Source organism: Pygoscelis adeliae, unplaced genomic scaffold (assembly GCF_000699105.1).
Source record: "Pygoscelis adeliae isolate BGI_AS28 unplaced genomic scaffold, ASM69910v1 Scaffold26, whole genome shotgun sequence".
NCBI lineage: Eukaryota > Metazoa > Chordata > Aves > Sphenisciformes > Spheniscidae > Pygoscelis > Pygoscelis adeliae.
Window position 1 is genome coordinate 2,495,864 of NW_008825104.1, and position 18,969 is coordinate 2,514,832.

General features: G+C 38.4%; 1 protein-coding gene across 2 annotated transcripts in view; it reads left to right on the top strand.

Annotated features, from left to right (window-relative positions):
• The window catches only part of FCHO2 (FCH domain only 2), an 86,295-nt gene that overhangs the window by 58,162 nt on the left and 9,164 nt on the right, over positions 1-18,969 (top strand). For both annotated transcript variants that reach the window (XM_009327230.1, XM_009327231.1), the window contains exons 16-21: positions 883-977; positions 6,767-6,870; positions 8,925-9,054; positions 14,715-14,826; positions 15,446-15,601; positions 17,756-17,888. In XM_009327230.1, the coding sequence (XP_009325505.1) occupies positions 883-977; positions 6,767-6,870; positions 8,925-9,054; positions 14,715-14,826; positions 15,446-15,601; positions 17,756-17,888 (730 nt within the window). The remainder of the gene's footprint in view (positions 1-882; positions 978-6,766; positions 6,871-8,924; positions 9,055-14,714; positions 14,827-15,445; positions 15,602-17,755; positions 17,889-18,969) is intronic.

The following is an 18,969-nucleotide window of genomic DNA, read 5'->3' on the forward strand; positions in this document are numbered from 1 at the left end:
AACTTGCTGAGGGTGCACTCGATCCCACTGTCTATGTCACTGATGAAGATATTAAACAGTACCCGTCCCAATACGGACCCCTGTGGGATGCCACTTGTCACCAACCTCCATCTGGAGATTGAGCCATTGACCACTACCCTCTGGATGCAACCGTCTAACCAGTTCCTCACCCACCGCACAGTCCACCCATCAAATCCATACCTCTCCAGTTTAGAGAGAAGGATGTGGTGGGGGACCGTGTCAAAGGCCTTACAGAGGTCCAGATAGATGACATCTGTAGCCCTTCCCATGTCCACTGATGTAGTCAAAAAATCCATCATAGACGGCCACTAGGTTAGTCAGGCAGGACTTGCCCTTGGTGAAGCCATGCTGGCTGTCCCGAATCACCTCCCTGTCCTCCATGTGCCTTAGCATGGCTTCCAGGAGGATCTTTCCATGATCTTCCCAGGCACAGAGGTGAGACTGACTGGCCTGTAGTTCCCCAGCTCTTCCTTTTTTCCCTTTTTAAAAATGGGGGTTACGTTTCCCCTTTTCCAGTCAGTGGGAACTTCACCGGACTGCCACAACTTCTCAAGTTGTTATTTATTTATTTATTATTTATAATTATTTATAATTACATGATTGCAAAATACTGTTTTTTATTAAAATCTCAGGTTTTACATAAGACAGGTTTAGTTTCTATCCTATAGTGTTCCATGGTAAAGTGTTTAAGATTACAAGCCCCAACTTTGGGCAGGTCTGTATACATTGCTTGTATATGTATATACTGAAACAAATGGATTTGAAGATACATGTCTCCTTTAAAATGACAATAAGTTGTAGTTTGATTTTTATGAGTATATACATCTTTCATTTATATTCCAATTGTAACTCTTAATATAGAAAGGGGAACAGTGACCTCCTGGCATGGGATCCACTCTTCAGCAGTTCTCTTGAATCTTCTTCTTCAGCTTCCTTGGCATCCTCATCCTCCTCAGGTAAAATATTTTATAGTAGGAAATGTTTTGTCTATATACTTCAGGATGTTCTGTTGTTGCTTTTTTAGTTATTGCAAGGGGACATGCTTTGACTATTGAAATGAAGGAATTTTGTAAAGCAGTATACTGTCTTATAAGTAATACACAACTGAGGGTGCACTATAGGGAGTGAGGGGGAAGAAGGAACACTAAAAACCTTAGGAAAATTCTATCTTGCTTCTGCCTTTTTTTATCACCTGCTCTCACTTTCCAAAAAAATGATCACTATCTAGAATATAATCCTGATTTTTCAACTGGTAGGGCTGGGAGATTAAATGGAGGTTGTTGCATCAACTGTGAGACAAGCTGAGCTTGCACTGTGAATAGGGATGGGTTTGTTCTTTCCAGGAAAGTCCATTGAGCTATGTAGTACAAAGGCACTGTGGAGCTTTGCTATGAGGAACTTGTTTACTGTAGGAAACCATGATTCTGTTAGGAGATGTGCGGGCATAATCCAAGGGCAGCCAGATAAAAACAGCAGGACTGAGACTAGAATTAAGGGGGGAGTTCCTGGCACCACCTGAGAGCAGGGGTATTGGGAGGAAAAGGGTGGGCTGAGGAGTATGGGAGGTGAAGGGGGAGGGCAGGTGTTGCACGGGAATTTTGGGGTACAGGTTCTGGAGGATATTAGTGTGGGCATGACACCAGCAGGCTTTCTTGAAACCTGGTCTTTGGGGAAGAGGGGGAGGAAGTCACAAAAATAATCAATATTGATTGTTACATTGAAAAGGCAATGAAGAGGAGGGAAGCAAAATAGTGTATGAGTGGGTATGTGTGTTGTAGAGGCTGAGAGCAGGAGATGTTGAGAAACTAGTTCAGAAAAAGGAAGGAGAGTCCAAAACAAAAACAGATATTATGGCTATGTTAGGACCTGCTTACTGAACGTATTTATTTAAATTTTTTATGTTGATTATCTCAGATTTAAAGCAGAATCTACTGTTTACTAACAGTAGCAGATACGCTGTTTCCATAGTTCTTTTCAGTCTACCTACTGCGTATCTATTTTCCAACCCCTGCTGTCCTTAATGTACAGACTCTTCTCCCCCCACATGCCTGAGAAAGGAAGCGTTCACTGTTTCTTTTAGCTAGGTATTCATAGTCTAAAAATTATAATAGACATCACTTCCTTGTTCCAAATCATGGCTTTCTAGCTGTTTTCCTCTGTGCTTGATCATACAGATTGAAGAACAGTAAGGGTAGAGTACATGTATCAATAGGAGAATTCTGCACAACTAGTGTTAATTCTTGTTGGCCTTAGTAATGTCCTTTTAGCAGCAACCAGCATTGCTATGTAACCCTTCGGGTTTTAAGTGGAATTTATTCTTTCACTACAAATTCGTGTTTCTTAAAAGTTACGGGTTTTAACAAATCTAGCTTACGGAAATCATTACATTGTCTCTTCCTCACTTAGGTAACTAGTCAAGATTATTAGCTAGTGGATTCAGTTTTTAACATATTTAAGGATACATTATATATAGATATATATTACTGGAATATGCTGAAAAGAAGTGGTGCTTTCTCGAAATAATCTGTTTTGCTAGATTCAGTCTGGTGTTGGAGTCTGTAGAGGAAGGCAGAGGATATTTAATTTGTTGTGCTGGTGGTTGTTACCGTATCCAGTTGTTTATTGCTCTGTCTGGATGGGAAGTTGAAGCAGGTTGGGAAATGTTCACACAGTCCCTCCTGGCAGCAGAACAGTGGAGAAAGTAGTCTCTGGCTGATGAGTAGTGACAGGTAATTGGGATCCGTAAGATCCTCTGTAGCCATATCTGGCGGGGAGTCATCTACCCAAGCCCTCATACCCGAAAGAGGCTTATGCACTGACCCCTATATTTCATTGAAATTGGTGGAATATAGTGTCCTGTGGACATAAGTCGATTTTAGATAGAAGACATCTGTGCCTTGGCAAACTTTATTTGCTGAATAATTAAAGGATTGTTGTTCTAGGAGTTAACTAAGATATTTACACTTGTGAAATGATCCGTGGAGTTAAGTAGAAAGTGAGTGTTCTAAAGTATAACAAATTACTAATACACTTGGAAAAAAAAATACACTGGATCGATGTGGGCCATATTGTTGTTGAAATCAAGTTCTGATGCTCACTAACCTGCAGCTTAGTTCTAAATACTTTAAAAAATATACAACTTTGATCTGATTGTATTTTCCTTGAAATCAGTGTTTTATCTTCAACTTGAAGGTTAATATAGGTAAGCTGATGCTTAAATCTTTTGAAAATCTTAATCCAAAACTTAAATTACATAAATTGTTTTGTATACAGCATGTCTGCATATCATGCTGTAGCATGTCCCACAGATCACTTTTTTCTTTTTACTGTTAAAACATTTCTTTAGATATTGTGTCGTAACTGTGTTAATCATTGAACACTTAAACTACCATGGTATTTGAGCAGACAGTGGTTTATGCAGCACAGAAGTAAACTTTGGTCATCCATGAATAATCCTGCTTTATTAGAAGTTTAAGCTAACTTTGTTATCTTGAACAAACACAACAGACATTTTTTAGCCAGTTATTGATATTGTAAAAATGCTTCTTTTTATTTATCTTCCTCATTTTCATCTATATATATTTTTTAAATAGTTTTGAACATTTCCACATTGCTTTTTGAATAGGATCTATAGTAATATTTTAAAGCCTTTGAATGATATTTAAAATATCTGTTAGAAAGGGAAAGCTGTGTTAAAACTCTGTTTATGGGGGCTTAGAGAATGTATTTGTTCATGGCAAAAGGACCACTGTAGAGAGGACCACCTGTACTTTTGATCTGAACTTTTAAACATGTTGCTCTCTTCTTTGACTCTGTATGTCACTCTGCTGTTGCTCATAGCTTTGCCGATCTGCAAGATGTTGAGAATTGACTAACCTTGCATTTTCTGCTTCTGTTGTCATCTGCTGCAACAGCCAAGCGCAGGGAATACTTGTGGAAAACTCCTGTTTTCCAGCAGCCTGAAAACTATAGGATGAGAGAGGATGTAAACTGGGGTGGATAACGCCTCATACATACAGTTACTCACTAGATATGGGTTGATACAGACAGAATAATATCAAACAGGATCTCATGACTGCTTGTCTTCATTCATTCACTGGACAGCCATTTATGTTGGGCCTTGCCATTACAAATGTTAAGGGTAAGAGGATAAAAATGTTTGGAAGGAACGGGATAGGATAGGTTTGATTAAATAATTTTGAAAGAAACAAAAAGCAGAAAGCTATGGAGAGGAAACAAAAATGGAGTAGGACACAAGAAGAAAAAGACAAAGATGAGAGGAAGTTAAACCACAACAGGGAGGAAGTTAGAGGAATAAGGAAAGTCATGAGAAGTAGGGCCTTAAGTGGAGAGAAACACAATAAATTACTTTTTGGCTTACTTAAAAAATGGAAAGTGACATGGTTGGCAGTATGAATGAAGTACATGTGATACGTGGCTGGGTTGGGGGTTTTTTATTTGTAAGTGGTGGGATTTTTAGCCTAGTAGAGCAGTTATTTTTCATGCTGGCTAGTAAACCTCATGCAGTGGATATTGAATACTTTTTTTGAATATTGAAATTTTTATCTTTTCAGTGTTGGTCCTAGTTTCAATTCTTCCCTTTTCCTTCAGCTACACTAAAAGAGCACAATAGGAGCTCCTCCTCATCTACCACTGATTTGCCTGGGTGTAGAGTATCTCAGTCTTTGCTTGGACACCAGACAGATTCTGGGTCTACAAGCCCATCCTCACCAGACTTTACCATTAGCACTTTGTGCAAATCTGGTGCTACAGCAGCGCCATCAGGGAGTACCAGTACTTTATCCTGTGTTTCACGGTCTCAGAGTCAGTGGATTTCCTTTGCTGATGAACTTCTTACAATTAGACACACAAGCGCAGACAAGAAGGAGCCCCAAAGATTGCATTTTAAAACTGAAAATGCCTGCCTTGCCTCTTCTGCTTTGCTTGGGAATTCTTCCAACAGCTGTGCTTCTGAGGATCAAAGTGACCTTCTCAATAATACTATATGCCATGAACAATTATTCATTGAAGAAACTGTCACTGCTGCTGAAATGTCTTCCGCATCATCTTCAGCACTACTGGACTATAGTTTAGTGTCTTCTTGTGCTCATACAAATAAGGGTATGGCAAGCATGCATTGTGTACTGCTCTTTGCTAATAACTGACCCCAAAAAGCAACATTTGGACTCATTTTTCTTTTTGTTGTTATCACTTACCTGATGTTAAAATTAACTCATCTTACTTAGAATGTACTAAACTGCTTGTTAGCACCGACTTCCTTGAAAGTTAGGACAATGAAGTAAATATTCAGTTTGAAATAAGAAGAATAATTCAAATTACTCAATTAAAGGCATTGCTTTCTCTTAACTATGCAGAGTTTTGTTTTTCTAGAAATAGGAATGTATTTTGTGGGATGTCAGACTGCAGTGAGATCTCAAAGATTAAGTGATTGAATTTGCAAAAACAATTCCATTCCTAAAAGGCTTTGTATAGATATTTTCAGATTAAATAAAGTTAAATAAATTGGATTTAAAACTGTTCCTTTTTAACACCCAGTATTTTGAAGCATGGATGATATCACGGTAATGCTACATACTAAAAGGGCAAAGGAAAAGTGTATTTGGGCAAGTGTGCCATGGCTCACTGAATACCTGTGGTACCGCAGCAGACTACTCAGTGTTTAGCATGCACTGTTGTCTTGGGGCATGATAAGAATTTTAAAGGAATGACTGATATTTTAGAAGTTAATTTATCTGGGAACATTTGAGTTTGCAACTCTTAAGGCGGATGTGGTCAGTATTAGCCTAATTTCTTTCTTCCAACATCAGTGATGAAACTCTTGTACCTAAACAACAGCAGAATTACGCTGAATGCCTGAGAAAACTCCATACTTAAAAGTTGCATTTTAAATAACATTAACTGATTAAATTAAAAAAGAACCACCCAGAATAATTTGAGGGAGATAATAGGATGTGCTGCAACAACATAGTCATATATTAGGATTTCAATCTATTTTGAAGTTAATTTTAGATCTGGCGTACTCATTGGATGGCATCTAACATTTATTTTGAAATACAGTTCTATTCGTTCTGTTCAGAAAAGTGACTTTGTAAAAGTGGCATCTTTGTACTGCTGCCACCATCTGTTAGTTGTTTCTGTTAGGTTTAGAAGGACACGGGGCCAGTATTTTTTTTAAATGCTTTTTACTTCTGATAGCTCAGCTAAGTAATAATAAGAAGTTAGTGTGTTCTTACAATCAACAGAGTAATTTATCTGTTACACTGGTGTATAGTTATTGAAGTCAATGGAATTTCAGTGGGCAAAATTTGGTCTAAACAGAGTTATGCCATTGTCAGCCAGGACCAAATATGAATTTCCACTGAATTTTCCATTTGCGGTGAGACATGAAAGACTGTCCTATATTCTGAATCCATATAGATTATACACAAAAGGAAACTTGGGTAAAAACATCTTTTTATCTACTAATCTCCAAGAGTAGGTGGTATAAAATCATTTGAGAGCAATGAGAAAGCCCATGATGCCATTTTTAGAGTCACTTTTCAGTGTATCACATGGCCCTATTTTAAAAGCATTTATGATTAGTGGTAAACCTTACAAAATGGAGCTTGTAAAATAGGAACTTTCAATAGAAACATAACTTCCAGTTATTCTATTCAAATGAGTATGTATTTATGTTCAGAGTGAGCTTTCTAATATTTATTTCCTCAAATTTGCTTTCTTTCAGCAAGGCCCACAACTCCTCTTTCTGTAGGCACCATTGTACCACCTCCAAGGCCTGCTTCAAGACCAAAGCTGTCTACTGGAAAACTTAGTGGGATTAATGAAATAGTATGTATTGATTATTATTTTTTTTTTTTTTAATTCTCCATTGTATCTTCATTTCAGATATACCGTTCATCTACGCTGTTACAGTGGAGTTACTTTCCAGCCAATGTTCAAGGAATCACATAAGCAGATTTTCACCATTGCCAGACAGGCATGGAAGTTGTTCATGATAACTATATTACTATAACAAAATAATTCTTAACAGAACTACAAAGGTCCAAAACATAATTTTTGCATCAGCTGAATGTTTTTCATTGAACAAATCAATTTGATAATTAAAGGATAGCATGTGTATGAAATTGAAGTTTTCAAAATGTAAAATACTAGTGAAGTTATTAGCAAAGCTCCATTGATTTAGGGATATCACCAAAGCTTTGGGGAATGAATGGTATTAGGTAGATCTTTGTCAGTCATGTGTTGACACAAGTAGCCCTGCTGTGACTTCTCCCTGCCCTTGGTGCTGGTTGGTGGAGAAGGGAGGTGGCAGATTGCAGCAGCTGCCCATCAGGATAGTGAGAGGTTGCACGCTGCCTGCATCTCTGCTCACTGCCTGCAGTGCAGGTCCACCTGCCGATAAGGAATGTGGCAAAGAATGCAAATACACAGACAACATATCAGACCAAGCCATGCTTAATCTCCTCTGTGAATATTAGGATTCTTTGGGTTTCACTTGACTTACTGACTTGGAAAAATGTTACCATGGTAAGATCCCTTACTGTCTTTCAAAGTAGCAAGATATTTTCACCATATTCTTGTTATGGACAAAATTCTGGTCTTATGCTTTGACAAAACTGAAACATTTTTGAACTGTTTTGCATTTCTGTAGGGTCAGAATAGGGTTTATTTTGAGATTCTTTTCTCATTCTGATATAAAATTATAGTAATTGCTCTTAGACCAAGGCATCTGTTATTCATGTCATCATAATTAGAGAGAAGAATTTAGCTGGTACTGTTCTGCTATAAAGTATGATGCTGCACAAAGCTACATTCATTTTATACAGTTGTTTTAGAAATTAGCTATTATCTGGGTACAAGTGGAAGATTGTCAATTGTCTTCATTATATATCAACTCCTTTTATGATTCCCATAGTCTGTATAAAAGCCAAATGCCCAACAAGTGTGATAGAACCAAAATAAAATAAAAAAAAAAACCAAGTTACCCACCCAAAATAGATGCTTCAGGGGTTCCAGTACCTTTTAAAGAGGTTAATCCCCAAATTATCATTAGTTAGTTTGTTACCTTAACAGTTAAGTGAATCATAAAACCATCCAGAGATTTAGGATGGAAGGGACTTTTGAAGATCCCTAGGCCAACCTCCTGTTCAAAGAAGGGCCGACTTCAAAATTGCATCAGGTTGCTCAGGGACGTGCTGAGTTTTGAAAATCTCCAGAGAGGGAGATCTTACAATCTGTTTGGGCAACCTGTCCCAGGGTTTAACCACGAGGTTACAAGGAGGAATGTTTTCCTTAAGTTCAGCTGAAATTTCCTTTGCTGTAGCTCTTCTTGCATCTGTGAGAAGAGCCTGACTCTGCCTTCTTTGTGCCCCCTTTTAGCTAGTAAAAGGCTGCTAGTAGATCCCTCCTTAGGCTTCTGTTCTCCAGGCTGAACAAACCCAGGTCCTTCAGCCTGTCCCTCTCTCTCCTGTACTCCAGTCCCAACTATTTTAGTTGCCCTCTGCTGGACTCACTTCCAGTTTGTTAGTAGCTCTGTAAATCCACATTTGCTGCCACATACACAGGGCTGTAGGCTTAAGTTCTGCTACTGTGTTATAGCACAATTATTGACAGGCTGCTACATAATCAAATATATTAGACTTAACCACCCAGGCAAAAAATTAATAATGATAATGTATGAAATAATGGAATTTATTCCAGTGGAAAATGTGGGTTCTCTGTTTTACACTGAAAGCTAGGGTAGATAAAGCATTAAAGGAACTATGTTGAGACACACTGTGAAATTGATTGGGGCATGAAGTGAAGAACTCTTCTATTTACAGTCTTTTTTTCACCTCTTTAAAACCATGTTGTGTAATACTCTTGTAATCTCTTTTGTTCAGCCTAGGCCATTCAGCCCTCCATTGACCTCTAACTCAAGTCCACCTCCTGCAGCTCCCTTGGCACGTGCAGAGAGCATTTCCTCAATATCCTCATCTGCTTCCCTCAGTGCAGCAAACACACCTACAGTTGGTAAGTTAAAGTAACCATTTTAACTTATTTTACAAATAGCATAATTCTGCCACTAGGTTCCACCTGTTAGGAAGACCATTTGTTGGAGTTAGTTGTTCCATATGTGAGTCCAGTCTAGGTACTCCAAGCATCCTTTGCAATACCTACTTCTAAATGACACTGAGAGACAGGACAGTGGATTTAATTAGGTTAGACCATAGATCCAATTATGGCATGTTCTTTAGGGAAATATTTTTCAAAATTAATATTCCAAGAATTCTTACTTGGTATGCTTGTATATCCATTCATCAAGCACAACATATTATCATGTATTTGTTCAGAAGATGTTACTCTATAGGTGCAGAAATATTTTGGGATACTGATAAATTTGAATGAATATAAATGTTCACAAAATTGAGTTCTTCTATGTTCTTTTTATTTTGTTTGTTATCCTGTAATTGAGTTTCCAAGAAAATTAAATTAATGCATCTTTTTCTTCAAGTTAGTGAAGTATATAAGCTAAACAGAGGTGTTTAGTAAAAGCAAAACAAACAACCAAACAAAAAAGATTAAGACAAAAAGCAAATTAGTCTCTATGTGTTGCCACTAATTTCAGAAGGTTTTCTCATGTTTCTAAAGGACAGTCCTTCTGTTTTGATATTTGGGTATAACAAATGCAAAGGAGACTTACTGGGGGGATGGGGGGGTGTTTGCCGTTTTTTAATAGACATTTTAACTTTTCTTTAGCAGAATTGAAGTATTTAATTCCTGAACGCTATTACCACTTTAGTCCCAAGTTAAATCAGATTCTTGAGTTAACACTCAGTTACCTGTGAATGTTACTGATGACAAGGATTCCTCACCCAGGCTCAGCAGCTCGGGAGAGCATCTGCACAGCTTCTAGTGGGAGTTCTGCACTGAAAGCAGTGCAGCTGTTTCCACCCTGTGCAGGACCAAAGCTGGTAAGGTCTTCCCAGCCTTAGCTGCTACAGTTCAGTGTCCACCAGTTTCCCAAATGCTGAGAAGCATCACAAAAAGATAACTGATATTTTGGTTGCCAAAGTCCATCTAGGCTCACATCCTCAGGCCTCAGCACTGGTGCCAAGGAACCAAAAGTTGGTGGCAGCAGCATCAATAGCCCCAGCTCTGAGTGTGTGTGTTGTTGGAGACAGTGACAGAGTGAAATCATGAGGTGAGGGAGGAGGTAAGGAGGTGTGTGCTGACACCAAGGTTTGACATGGTTATTAACCTGGCCTAGAAAAAATAAACAAGGCCAGTTTCATCTGCGCTGACTGTATGAATTAAGTAGTCCTGGAGAGCTGGGAAGGACAGTGCAAATGGCTGAATGGCTTTGGGGCATGAGGATATACTCTGCACTACTGTCTGTATTCTTTTGACTTTTGCACAATCCAGTGTTTCCCTTACCCCATTTGTTTTCAATAACGGAGAGTCGACTCTAATTATCTTTTTCCAAGCAAACTTTAAGGCATGCATAATTGAATGTTTCTTTTATGCTTTAGCCTTATTTTAATTTGCAAACTATTTTTATATATATTAATTTTTTTAACATCTATTTTTGCTTGAAATATTTTGTTTTCTTGCAACATTTTGTTTCATTTAAATGTAATAGAGGATGATCTTTTGATTGGAAATCTTCCTACAATTGAAAAGCTTTGTGAGACATCACCAGGTATTGTACTCAAAGCAGATTTACGTGTTAACTAATCATCCTAATACACTACACCTAATAAAATTGTATTTCTTTTTAAACAAGTTTCTCCAGCTATTTCTGGTATCTGGCAGAGACAAGTAGCTTGAAAGTTCAACTACTTAACAAGTTATATGTTGCTGAAATCAACAAAACTTGATATAACTGCTTTCATATAACATAACCTTCTGTCTGTCCTCCCCCCACCCCCCCAAACAAGCTGAAACTTGGTCTTGCTTCTTCGGTTTGTCATTACTACTTTCTTCCAAGTAAAGTGAATATGTTTTTACTTCGACAATCCTTATTTTTATAAGACAAGTAGGCAAAAATGTTTCTGTATTTATATATAATATAAATCTTTGAAGATACACATAATAAAAGTGGATATCTTTTTTTTTAAATAAATTTTATTTTCATGACAGCTGTTTAGCCAATATTAAAATTGTCTGAATCTTTGTTCCTAAACTGAACTAAAACCATTTGATCAGGTTTATTTATTTGTACTTTTTAAGACCAGTGATGCAGTCTTTTATTCTGCAGTTTGGCAACCTCCTTGAGTGTGTCAGTGGAACTGTTTGCATGGTTGTGTCACTAGCTCTTGTGTCAGCACAGGTCAGGGGCTGTTAATGGTGGTCGGGGCTGAGGCAGGTGGCAGGGCATCAAAGCCAGCTTTGCTGTCACTGCCGAAGGTGCCAGAACTGGAGCCTTGAGCTGGGCTGCAGCCTGAGATGCGGTGAGGCTGCCTTGGCGCAGCTCTGTGAAGTCCCATCCTTCTGAGAGCTCGCAGCAGGCGTAGAAGGCCCTGAAGCTGGATATCGCTGCATTGCATTGTATTTTCGGCAGCAAGGCAACAAAATGACGACTCCCAGAGTTAGGTTAAGCAGTTATGTTTATTTCAATTTCTTGGTTTTTAGTAGAATGCATAGATTTTTATGAATCAAAGGGTGACAAACAGTGGGGGTAGAGCAAATAAGAAAGACGCTATCTCATCTGTAGTCCCTCAAATCCATCTCAGAAAAAAGTATATACATACATATATTTGGTTTGGTGTTCCCAAAAAACAGTAGAAATAGTGTTATTATTCATAATAAATTTCACTCTTCAGTCAAGAAGTGTCTTTTACCGCTAGGAATATCATTTATGTATTTGCGTTACTCTCCATAATTTTCAAATATCAATATAAAAATATACACAAGGCCATTATAAGATTTAAAAGTAATTTATACATCTGTAAATAATCTGGCATAATTAATATAGGGTAATCACCTCCTATCTGCTCTGCAATTGTTTGTTGTTCCTTAGTAAATTGGGGGGAAAAGACAGTAAAACACGCCGGCAACCGTAGTGCCACATCCATTGAATGCATATTTTGGCTTTGGTGGAGAATACTTCTGGAGTTTAGTATTTCACCAAACAAAATTTCTGGTTGTTGTTAACTCATTATTTTCTTGCACGTTTGCTTCTTGAAATCATGATTTCTGCATTCCTGAGACTGTTGAAATCACAGCTTTTATTGGTATCTTTCAGGGAGAGAAAGAAAACTTTGGAAACATGACCCATGTATTGTCCAAAAGAATAAATAAAAACAACCTACTGTTCATATTGAAAAAATAAATAAATCAGTGTTTTGTAGCCAGGATCATAATATTTCATTCATCTAAGAGTTTTTGGTTTTGAACACTTGTGACTAGAGTATCACTTTCAATCTAAGGAGGCCTAAATGTTGCACTAAGAATTTTTTTCACGGTGCTGATAGTATTCTGAACATCTTACTACCCTAGGCAAGAAATCATGATGGAGAGTGAGGTATGAGGTAGCAGAATTAGACCAACTCCTGTCTTTTACTCTCTTGTTGTTACTACTTCTTTCACTTATAGAATCATAGAATAGTTTGGGTTGGAAGGGACCATTAAAGGTCATCTAGTCCACCCCCCCTGCCGTGGGCAGGGACATCTTCAACTAGACCAGGTTGCTCAGAGCCCCATCCAACCTGACCTCGAATGTTTCCAGGGATGGGGCATCCACCACCTCTCTGGGCAACCTGTCCCAGTGTTTCACCACCCTCAGCGTAAAACATTTCTTCCTTCTATCTAGTCTAAATCTACCCCCCTTAGTTTAAAGCCATTCCCCCTTGTCCTGTCGCAACAGGCCCTGCTAAAAAGTTTGCCGCCATCTTTTTTATAAGCCCCCTTTAAGTACTGGAAGGCTGCAATAAGGTCTCCCCAAAGCCTTCTCTTCCCTAGGCTGAACAACCCCAACTCTCTCAGCCTTTCTTCAGAGGAGAGGTGTTCCATCCCCCGATAATTTTTGTGACCCTCCTCTAGACCCGCTCCAACAGGTCCGTGTCTTTCTTATGCTGAGGGCTCCAGAGCTGGATGCAGTACTGCAGGTGGGGTCTCCCCAGAGCAGAGGAGAGGGGCAGAATCCCCTCCCTCGACCTGCTGGCCACGCTTCTTTGGATGCAGCCCAGGACACGGTTGGCCTTCTGGGCTGCGAGCGCCCATTGCTGGCTCATGTCCAGCTTTTCATCCACCAGTACCCCCAAGTCCTTCTCGGCAGGGCTGCTCTCAATCCCTTCACCCCCCAGCCTGTATTGATACCAGGGGTTGCCCCGACCCAGGTGCAGGACCTTGCACTTGGCCTTGTTAAACCTCATGAGGTTCACACGGGCCCACTTCTCCAGCTTGTCCAGGTCCCTCTGGATGGCATCCCGTCCCTCTGGAGTGTCGACCGCACCACTCAGCTTGGTGTCATCTGCAAACTTGCTGAGGGTGCACTCGATCCCACTGTCTATGTCACTGATGAAGATATTAAACAGTACCCATCCCAATACGGACCCCTGTGGGATGCCACTTGTCACCAATCTCCATCTGGAGATTGAGCCATTGACCACCACCCTCTGGATGCGACCATCTAACCAATTCCTCACCCATTTATCTCTGAATGTAATTAATTATTCTGTGAAGAGCAAGGTCTCAACTTCCTTTTTGCTTCTGAAAGAGCTCAGAAGGCACAGCCACTGTCTTAGAATAATTAGGATTAGTTTGCCATGAGCAATATTATACAGAAGCATTTTGTTTCTACTTTATGATATGAAAGAAAATTTTCTCATTTTGCTCATGAAATGAGAAAGATTGTGCCTCCTTTGTGATAGATACTACTATGTGATACAGGCCATTTCATCAGTGATACAAAAAATCAGTAAGATGCTCCCCACTATGCTGCTGCACTAATAAAAAGACAGAACCTCCAGTATTGTCTTTTATATTCAGTACACATATAAAAAATTGGTGAAAAGTAAAATCCCGTGACAACTGGTTTCGTCAATTGTACACATGCATTTCAGAAAGCTTTACCATGAGGTCTGAGTTGATTTTTTACAGCTTTGCATTGGAACTGTGTTGTGTTGGCACAGGCATCTGTGAAGGCTTCTCCAATAATTTCTGCTTGGGAATTGTAATATTTGTTGGCTGAAATAGTTAAAAGAATGTTCAACAGTTCAGTTATGTGGGGTAATATTAACGTATTTGCATTTAAGTTGATGCATACTGTAAGTGAATTCTTTGCATTTCCATGACAACTTTATCATACATTTTTTCATACAATAAGCATACGGTAGGGATTTTTTTTAAAGCATTCTAGTCAATGTCTAATTTCCTTTGGATCTGTTGACTTCATCAGTAGCCATTTTAATGCAGTGTTCCTCTGTCGCATATGTATTTCCTTGTGCCTGTCCATTTACATAATGTCATACTGATAGTCCTGTTTTCTTAGGCTGCTAAGCAGTGTTTTGATGGTGTGATCGTACTGTACTATGTTCATATTTTTCTACACACTTTTCAAGTAATACTTCAGACACTACTGTGACCTTGATTGTGGTAACCTCTTGTGAAAATGACAGATGTAGTCAACCGTTCTGAAATCTATTGCTAAGCTTTTTGAAAATTAAACCTATACACTGTATGTATTCTAGGTGTTTCACGTGGCCCCAGCCCTGTCAGCCTTGGAAACCAGGACACCTTGCCTGTTGCAGTAGCCCTTACTGAATCTGTTAACGCCTACTTTAAAGGAGCAGATCCCACGAAGTTAGTTAAATAGTGAATTGTTTTGAATGTAATAAGTTACAATAAGAAAACACACTGGATTTACTTTTAATATTTTGGGGGAAAATGTATGTACGTTAGAAGGGGGATTCAAAGGGGTTTTTTTCCCTGGTATAAGTGACGATAGTGGCTCATTGCTCTGTATTGGCCTGCATCCCACTAGGAGTTCATATATCCACACTTTACAAAAATGTGTTCAATGAGAACACTGAAAATGAGAAGGTTTTTTGTCATAGTCAGGTAGGTGCTGCATGTAAATTTGGGCATCTAAAAGCACCTCATTCCCTCTGTCACATCTCTTGCTATGCTACTTAGGCCTTGCCTAAGCATAGTTGTGCCATGTTTTCAAAGCCTGAAAAATATCCACCAAGACTACTGTATGCTTAACCAGCTAAACTTTTTTCTATACTTATTTCATCTGACTTCCAAGCTGAAAGTGATAGTACATTGTCACAGTGCCGCATTACCCTCATTTGAAATTGATTTTCTGTTTTTAATTCAGTTCATCAGATTGTGAAAGTACAGTGATTGCTTTAAAAGTAGTATTAAAACTAGGCAGTTAATGAGTTGCAATGAAACTGATGTTTTCATTCTCTTCTAGATGTATTGTGAAGATTACTGGTGATATGACAGTATCGTTCCCAAGTGGGATTATTAAAGTCTTCACCAGCAACCCATCTCCAGCTGTGCTCTGCTTCAGGGTAAAAAACACAAGCAAACTAGAGCAGATTCTTCCAAATGCACAACTTGTATACAGGTTTTGTATTTTTTTTAATATAATAGTAAACTACATGATTTGTAAAATGTGAGTTGTGTATGTAAATCAGAATTATCTACAGTGTTGTTGATTTGCTTATACATAATTTAATTTTGTGAATTAATCTTGTTCAGGTCAGCTCTCTCCACTGTCACTATTAAAAATCTCAGTGATTACTGGACTTGAAACTTGTGCTGAGTATAACAGGAGCCTGTAAAAACAGGCTGTGTTTTTACGTGCATTTTATAAATTATTTCTTTATACAGTAGTAACAATGGTAAGATTAAAATGATGAAACAGTAGCCTTAAATGGAACACAATTAGTAGGAGCTACATCTAATCTCATTTGTCACTTACTAGTGTATTTTTAAGCTGTATCATTTCTACGGTAGATCAGATCCATTACATAACTGTATCTCTCAGGTGTGTAGCAGCATGCTTGGGAGAATTCTTAAGAAAAAAGGCTGCTGATTGAGGAGGATAATTATTGAAATCACAGCACTTGGAGATCTTTAAAAAGAAAAAAATTATAAAAGCTGTAAATATTTAGCAGAGATCTGTTTCAGCTGAGCAGTTTCTATTTCATTTATTGGAGAAATTATTTGAAAACAAGTTAAATGCTTTTAGATGCTACATTTTTTACATTACTGAAATAAAGAATCAAACCATATGCATCCATTCTTTTGTATTTAATTTCATTTTGATCATTCATACTTGATGTAATGATTCATACAAAATTAAATTTAATCATTTTTTGACATGACAGTTTATAACTGAAATGCTAGCAGAGCTGTGTCTGACAGCATGAATTATACTGAAAAAGTATATTTTGCAAAAAAGTGAAAGTGTCAAGTATTCTCATCGGAGTGCTGTAACACTTCACCTCTAATTAGAAAGGATGCATGTAATGGATATTTACGAAGTTAAACCTGTATGGTAATAATTTGACTTTTCATCATATACTGCAAAGGGTATCATTTGCTTGGTATTTATAGAGATTAAAGTTTTTAATGAGAGATATTTGTGGTGATGTCAGAATTTCTGATTTGAATTGCACTTGGTTGTGGAGCAGCAGAAAGATTTTATTACTTGTTTCATTTGTTTAAATTGCGGAAGGCCTCTGTGGTGATAAGTAAGTGTTTATCTATATGTTTTACTGAAAATGGAAATTTCATGACTCACAACGGTGTATTGAGAACCAAATTCTAAGTAAATTGGACAGACTACTGGTACGCAAGTCACTGTTCTAGGACATTCAACCCACTGTGGTCATATTTACTGTGTTCCAGGTGCTCATTGTCAGCTTTCACTCTGCGGGCACACTCTGTATTCCTCCTTAGGGATGGATGCAGTTCCTCACTGTATCCACAGACATTAAGTGATTTGAATTTTGGTTTTGAATCACTTTTCTTAAAAGCTTCATCCTTATTCAAAATAAACCTGATGCAACCAGAGCTGAAAATATCCTTGATCTGCAGAACACCATTCTCTAGTAGCTCCCAAACAGAATTTTGCTTCTGCAGTCATGTGTGCTCTTACCTACATATAGAAGTGATATAATAAACTGTTACTAAGACTGAATTGCAACTATAAGTATCTGAGAAAATTATTTGTAATAATTTGAAAAGCACTTTTAATTGAAAACATGTTGAAAGCTTACACTATAAATACATGAAAATACAGTAACACATACAGCACCAATCTTAATTCAGTGCATTAGTAAAGCTGCGTCATAACCAAAGCTAATTATGATTTTAGGATTTATTCCAAATTGGATAACATTCCTTTTCAAATGCCACTTTCATCCCCACCTCCCACACATCCTCACAGCACCTAATTGCATTAAAATTGTGCAAAAATTTTACATTTATTAAATGTAAAATCCAAATTCAGCATTAACTCCCATCTTGTGATGCAGATCATCAGTGGAGGAAACTCACTGCTCCACAACCTAAAAGGAGATTTTTTGCCAGATGCAACGAGCAGTTGTTTGTCTTAATATTTAGGAAGGTACAATTATGTGTTATAAAGCATTAGAACAAATTCTTGCTTGAAATAGTGAAGAAGGGGAAAGATCTAATCTTTATTTTTAGACATCCAAAATAATAAAACTCAGTGTTGCCTTCTGACTCCTACCTTTCTTTTTCTTTCTAGTGATCAGTCACAAAGTGACTCCAGTACTAAGGATTTTTGGATGAACATGCAAGCTATAACTGTCTACCTCAAGAAATTATCAGAGCAGAATCCATCTGCATCCTATTACAATGTGGATGTTTTAAAGTATCAGGTAAACACTTATTTTTCCTTTTGGAATTTTTTAAGTGACTCTGGCAGATTTGATATCTACACAGAAATTAAAAGAATTGTTCTTTGCCTGCTAGCATGCAGATGAACTGTCATCCCTCATCTAGACCAATTCTGGATATGTCACTGTTCACAATGCATAGGCTCTGCCCAGGCTTAGTGCGCGCCTACTATGCTTCATGTCATTCCCTTGGATTCATGACCTGTTTCAGCTTGCTCACACTTCACTCTAATTCGTGTGTGCAAGCTTCAAACACTGCTTCTTTAGGTATTTGATAGCAAAGCCAAATTTTCCTTGAATTTAGGGGTTTTGGTGGGGGTTTGTTTGAGTTTGTAGTTCTACTGTCTTTGATTTTGTAATTGCATAAGTTTGGGATGCTGTAGCTGATGAATTGTAATATATGAGAACGTATGAAGTTCTCACATCTCACAATATAATGGAACGTCTCATCCTGGAAACCATTTACAGGCACACAGAGGACAAGAAGGTCATGAGGAGTAGTCAGCATGGATTTACCAATGGAAAGTCATGCTTGACCAACCTGATAAACTTCTGTGATGAAATGACTGGCCTGGTGGATGGGGGGAGACCTTACCAATGTATACAAAGACCTGAAGGGAGGGTGCAAAGAAGACAGAGCCAGGCTGTTTCCAGTGGTGCCCAGTGACAGGACCAGAGGCAATGGGCACAAACTGAAACACAGGAGGTTCCCTCTCAACATCAGGAAACACTGTTTTCCTGAGAGGGTGGCTGAGCAGTGGAACAGGTTGCCCAGAGAGGTTGTGGAGTCTCCATCCTTGGAGATATTCAAAAGCCATCTGGAGGTGGTCCTGGGCAGCTGGCTGTAGGTGGCCCTGCTTGAGCAGAGGAGTTGGACCAGATGATCTCCAGAGGTCCCTTCCAACTCAACTATTCTGTGAATCTGTGGAAGATGTTCTGGCTGTCAATAAAAAAATCTTCATGAAAATTCAAGACAGACAGACTCACCTCAAAGGGAGAACAGGGATTTGCTAGGCCTGCATTGAAATGGTTGAACATCTGAGACAACTGTCTACATCAAAAA